Genomic DNA, 6,424 nt, shown 5'->3' with positions numbered 1-6,424 from the left:
GAAATTTTTTTGTTAAAAAACACCGTGGTTATCTTTTAAAACGTTCGTGAAAAATATGTTTTAACAGACAAACAAGAAAATTATTGCTCACGATCATCATTTATCCATTTTTTTAATCAAAAGAACCAATAACAAAAAGGGAAAATAACTTTATGATATAATATTGCTAATGACAACAACTAATATAATTGTCAAACTTTATTTAGACTCATTAAACAAAGTTAGTATAATCCAAATAATCAAAACCAATATAGAATCATAACCCACAACTAAAATTATAGATGATCTTCAACCAATCTCGAGATAAAGATACAAAAAGCCAGATAAAAGAAACAATTGTCGACCATAATTTATTAATGTTCTCGACCCACCCCTTAATTATTGTAATTAGTGCTTAAATTAAACTATATATATGCGATTAGTGCAATACTTATAAGTCAATGATGGCAGCCAAATGCAATGACGTTTTTGCCCTTGAAAAAACACTTAATTTCATTTTCCACGTTTGGCACCACCCTAATATTTTTGTATATATGTCGTTGTTGACATGACCTACTTAGTCTTTTTTTATGTTATAAATCATGAGAAATATCTAGATCCCAGCTAGGGGTAGCCTGGTAATGTTGCATTTTTTCTTTTTGACCTTCACCTTTCATTATATTATACAAGCAAATCTAGAAAAAAGATTGCTATGTTTGTATTTAATTTGCCATTTTAATTGAACTAGTGGATTGTAGATAGACTCTACCATTTCCATAAAAAGAAAAAACAAACGTATAAAGTAAATGACAATGACATCAACTTTAAAAAAATCGTTCATTTCGAATTACAAACTAGTTTTATGTATTAAAAAAAAAAAAAAAAAAAAAAAGAATTGACAGGTATTGTTAATGTCAGTTAGAAAAATATGATCGATAAGCCCATTGTGAAGCACCCAACCGCTACCCATGGGCTCAACCGTTCACCTGTTTCATGTATATAAAGAAAAATAATAATAATAATAATATTAATTTTAGTCCACCAAATAACTTTAAATCAATTTATAAACTTATATTGATTCAATCAACAACATTGGCCATAACAATAGTTACCTATTCTTGCAGCCTTCCAAAAGAACCCCCGAAATCTGCAAAATGAAAACTCCGAAAATTACGAAATTAGCCTTGATAAATAAGAAGAAAAATGATCCTCAAAGATAAGGAGAAATGAATTCTGGGGACAAAAGAGTGTATTAATATTATCATTGTCTCTAGGCATTATTGTCTGATTGCTGACGTGGAGCGGGCTTCGGTCATTAATGCCATGTCACGTCACCCACCATGGATAATGTGACATGTGTACAAATGAATGAGCTGGCTTTAATTTTATTTTTCATTTTCTATTTTTAATATACTTTTAGTTTTTTATACACTACACTCCTATAACTATAAGAAACTTTTAGCATGGTTGCATATCTGATTTCAATAGAATAATGTATTTGGCATTGGCTGTTAAACCACTTGTAAGTATATATTTGAGTTGACCCATTTATATATATACATCCAACTTGTATCACAAACACAAAAAACCCATAATTAATCCTGTTACTTGTAAAGATCTTAACATAAACAGCAATAAGTTACAAAATTGAGGCATCCATATGCAAAGAAAGCAACCCCTTTAGCCAACAAGAGTATTTTAAGTTGTGAACATTGGTTTGTATGCTGTGTGAATTGTAATGTGAAATGTTAATTATAGTTTATTAAGCGTGAAGGATAATCCAAATTAATAAGACGCCTCTTGTGTTATTTGGACTCTAGTTCACTACGTTAATTCTTGTGTGTTCTTTATTTTTCTTTGCATCTTAATATGATAATATCTTATCTGTCTTTAAGTGTCGATCATAACCCTAATAGAATATACATTGATAAATACATAATCAAGACCCATTTAGTCATTTACTAAGCTTAACCAATAAAGAATTGAACTTTTAACACTTTGATAAATGATTCACTAAAAATTCATAGTGTTCACAGTTTTTAAGGGCATCAAGTCATTGACATGCGCAGCTACTATCATCATCTAATACTACTGATTTCAGATCCTAAGTAGCTCATCCACAATTGTTCTTATACAATGAGTATGGAAAACATGTTCGATCCATGGATCCTCCTCTTAAGCTTCAGAGATTGCTGATTTAGTTAGTGGCTTTAATTCAGATTGCAATTGCATCACACAAAAAGATGTCTTTAAATTGATTGTTAATAGACCGAAATTAGGGGTCTTGGAATGATCGGAGATTGGGTAAAAGAGGATCTAACCCAGTTTTCTGTTCAAGGATAGCAGGAAACTGCATCTTCAAGAAAGTGCAAGTGCATATTACCAACAACACCACCGTCAGAAACGAATGGAAATTGAACAGCGCCGACTTTGCACAATAAAATTAATCACAGTTTTAGTAAGATTACAATGTAGCACAACTGGAACATAAATTGAAGTTGATTATTTAACCAATTTACCATGTTTGTTGAACCTCGGGAACAGATATAGAGGGTTCGGAGTTCTTCCTCTTAGTCGGCTCTGATTCGGATTCGTTTAAGCGAAAGAGTAAAGGCAAGCTGGTGAAGATGAGACGACGGCGTTCCACGTCTGATCCCGAACAGCACACACTCCTCTTGGTTTTTGGCCTCTTGCAGAAGGAAGAAGGAGCGAGTCGAACCTGCGTAGAACTCTATTGACTCAATGAGACAACGACTCGTTTCTTGTTTTATGTTTTCAGTTCGAATTGTAAAGCCCAAGGTAAATGGGTTTGGTTCGTTCAAGAATCAAGATGAAACCAAACCAACCCTATTAAGGCCTTTTAGTGTTCGGGTTTGGTTAAGTAATGGATTCCAATCGGGTCATCGATCAAAAAACCATGTTATTATCCCCAATCCCATAAACTTTTAATATTTCTTAATCTTTTGGGTAAATTACACAGATGGTGCCTGTGGTTTAGGGTAATCTGCGTGTTTGGTTCCTAACAATTTTTTTTTAACTCGGACGGTCCCTACTTCCTACTTTATATTTTTGTTGCATGCTTAGTCCCTGTCCGTTCTAAAAAGACTAATTTACCCTTACTGATTTCTTTTACCATTTTTTTAAAATATAGTTATTAAAAACAAATATTAATATATATGAAAAAAAATATTAATTAGATACGTGGGCCCACTTCCTCATCCCCTCCCATAAAACCTCACCCTCCACCTCCCTCGTTTTCCTGTCCTTCTCAAACAAACCAGCAACACCACTACTTATATATTCTCCGGTGAGCCACCACCACCAATCAGATACAATATTAAATAAAAAAGAACCTACGTCGAAAGTCGGTGTTTCTTTGGCACCTGGTAAGGGATCTAGGGTTTTCACACCTCATTCTCTCGTTATTATATGTCGAAAATTGTAGAAAGCTCGATCATAGCAGTCGACGATGGGAACTAGGGTTTCTGAACCACCAATTTTTGTTCCTGATCGTGGGAAAAAAACTTTAGCAACGGTGAAGATTAATCTAGGGTTTCTGAAGATCGGTAGGGTCTTTATTTGTTCCCCCCTTTATTCAGTTTCGAACCCACTGAAATTCCCCTTCTCTCACATGGAACAAAAAACAATTTGGTTTATCATTAATATTGTCGGTCTCTAAACTGGATTTTTGGGTTTCAAACGTCGATTTCCCATCATCGATCTTCATTTTTTTCATTGATTTCGAGACCACGGTTATTTCTAGGATTCATCATCGATTGGATAGACGTTAAGCGATGAAGGCATCAAAATGTGTTCTTCTGCTATCGACAAAAGGGTAGGGGGATTCACCTGAATCTGGTTTTCTTCTAGAAATTATCATCATTTTCTGGTTTTATTTTGGTGTTGAATTTGAGTTACAGATTTGGTTTTAGATGTATATTCAGATTTAGTGTTGAACGTTAGATCGTTTTATGTTGATTTTTGGGTAAGTTATGTGGTATGGATCTTTGGCCATAGATGATGACCGGATTTGGTGCCGGTGATTGGAGTTGGTTGTAAGAACTATAGAGGATTAAGCTGGAATCAATCATTTTTCTAGCAATATATTAATAATTTAATTTATTAATAATAACTTGAATAATATAAAAAGAGCTAACAAAATAATAATAGTCATTAAGGGCAAAATAGTCTTTTTAGGTTAGATAGAGACTAAGCGTGCAACAAAAATATAAAGTAGGGACGGTCTGAGTTAAAAGAAGTTGTTAGGGATCAAACACGCAGATTACCCTAATCCATAGGGACCATTCGTGTAATTTACCCTAATCTTTTACGTATATTTGATTTGGTTTACCGCGAAGCAATTTTAATAAATTTGGTTTTGTGTTTCTATTATTTTTCTTTAGCCAATTTTGTTTATTGATACTAGGTATATAATTTACTGAGTTAAAATACATCAAAATCATTATATAGTTAATTGTTTGATTTAGGACCAAAAATTGTTGTAAACATTTCGATCTGGTTCCGATTAATCTCTGATTAGTCCTTAAAAGCTACTCGGCTAGTTAGAAGGTGTCTGACGATTAATCATTGCCTACAAAATAAGCGAAGCAGTAGCAAATAATGAAATTTTAACAATTTGAAAAAATTATATCTCAATAGAAATAATTTGAGAATTATTATTGTTGTATTAATCATATTAACGTATTTTGTTATAATATTAGTGATATTTACGAACTTTGTTATGATATTGATATATTTAATTTTTTAAAACTCCACGCATTAGCAATTTAGGGTCTACGGTTAATCCATTAACCTCAGTCGGTCGACTAGCTAACGTTGACATTTGTTACAACCTTGGTGTTTATATATATATATATATATATATATATATATATATATATATATATATATATATATATATATATATATATATATATATATAGGATATAGATCTGGTAAGAAATTTTTTTTAGTAGGAAGGTAAGAAGTTTTTTTTCTACATATTTTTTGACGAACAAAAAAAATGAATCACTAGATGATTCATTTGTAAGATGATTCACAAGAAAAAATTCTCAAAAAAACATCTATATGATTCATTTTTAAGTAAATTAAGAAAAAATCCACTTTTATGACAATTTTAGTGAATAACAACAAAATCATTATATAAATGAATCATCGAGATGTTTTTTTGAGAATTTTTTCTTGTGAATCATCTAATGATTCATTTTGTTTGTTCACGAAAAAAATATGTAGAAAAAAACTTCTTACCTTCCTACCAAAAATTTCCTTGTTATTTGATCTTGACTCTCTCTCTTTCTCTCTCTCTCTCTCTCTATATATATATATATATATATATATATATGTGTGTGTGTGTGTGGATTTTATATATATTGTGTCAATTCGAAATTTTTATCTTATATGCATATTCAAATCAATGAAGGTCAAACTCGTTTTTGCTATTTTCTAGCACTGTTTGGAGTCAAATAGAGTGTTTAAAGCTTAGTATAAGCAGGGTATGAGTCGTGGGATGAGTATTGTGGGTGTATCGCCTTGCATTTGAGCCAATCACACCAACACAAGGTGTGTGCGGCCACACACCCATCCCAACCACACACTCTCCCTATATATAGAACACTTAGTCATTTTTCAACACCTTTCCACTTCTTAAAAGCTAGAACTCGAAATCCTCTCAAGTATCATCCAAATCTTCATCTCGATCTTCATAAAAGGTAATAATCCTTCCTCTTATTTGTTAATATACGACCTTAACTAGCAAAACCCTTTGGTGTTATCCATGAAAACATCCATTTTTAGCCAAGAACACCAAGAACACACACTAGTTTTGGACCTTAAATCACCCTTTCAAGCCTCTATAACGTGTTTACACTCACCATAACTTGTTATATGCTAAGAACACTAGATGATATGCTTGAAAAACATGATTTCATCATGTTCATGAAGGGTGTGCGGCCGCATACATCATGCTGGCCGCACACACCCTTTTTAGGTCCCAAAATGGCAATAGACTCCAAATAAGGCTAAAGCATGAAGTAAGAGACCTTCCTAGATGAGTCCTAAAGCCTTGAAACACGTTTTGACACATTCAATAGGGAGTGTGCAGCCGCACACACCCCCTGTCCGCACACCATGGCCGTATACACACAAATAGTGTGTATTTTGACCATACACTCCCTTATATGGCCATATACCCCTTATATACAATCATATGTGGTTGTAACACTTCAAAATAAGTGTTTCCTTGACCCTAAGGTGGTTTCAATTCAATAATTAGGGGTTATAAGCACTAATTATATTCATATATGTATCATTATATGTTAAATAGGATCCGCGTGTGTGCTCAAGACTTCACTTGACACCTAGCAATCCTGTTTCATCAGTTCATCCATACCACTCACTACATGTGAGTTCATGCCCCTTAGTTTAC

General features: G+C 32.9%; 1 protein-coding gene across 1 annotated transcript; it reads right to left on the bottom strand.

The window, feature by feature from the left end:
* Positions 1-782: 782 nt before the first annotated feature.
* LOC144999739 (uncharacterized) lies at positions 783-2,760 on the bottom strand. Its single transcript, XM_078958905.1, has 4 exons — positions 2,499-2,760; positions 2,301-2,407; positions 1,092-1,126; positions 783-965 (listed from the first exon to the last, which is right to left on the bottom strand). The coding sequence occupies exons 1-4, from the start codon at positions 2,499-2,501 to the stop codon at positions 898-900; spliced, it is 213 nt and encodes a 70-aa protein (XP_078815031.1). The 5' UTR covers positions 2,502-2,760; the 3' UTR covers positions 783-897.
* Between the last annotated feature and the right edge of the window lie 3,664 nt (positions 2,761-6,424).

Source organism: Lactuca saligna, chromosome 6 (genome assembly GCF_052625555.1).
Source record: "Lactuca saligna cultivar CGN05327 chromosome 6, ASM5262555v1, whole genome shotgun sequence".
Taxonomy (NCBI): Eukaryota; Viridiplantae; Streptophyta; class Magnoliopsida; order Asterales; family Asteraceae; genus Lactuca; species Lactuca saligna.
The sequence above is the reverse complement of the archived record's forward strand: the minus strand, read 5'-3'. Positions and strand labels throughout refer to the sequence as shown.

Coding starts and splice junctions, on each gene's coding strand:
- LOC144999739 (XM_078958905.1), bottom strand. Junction 1,127..2,300: donor ATCCTTGAACAGAAAACTGG/GTTAGATCCTCT, acceptor TTCATTTTGCAG/ATTTCGGGGGTTCTTTTGGA. Junction 966..1,091: donor TTGGAAGGCTGCAAGAATAG/GTAACTATTGTT, acceptor TACATGAAACAG/GTGAACGGTTGAGCCCATGG.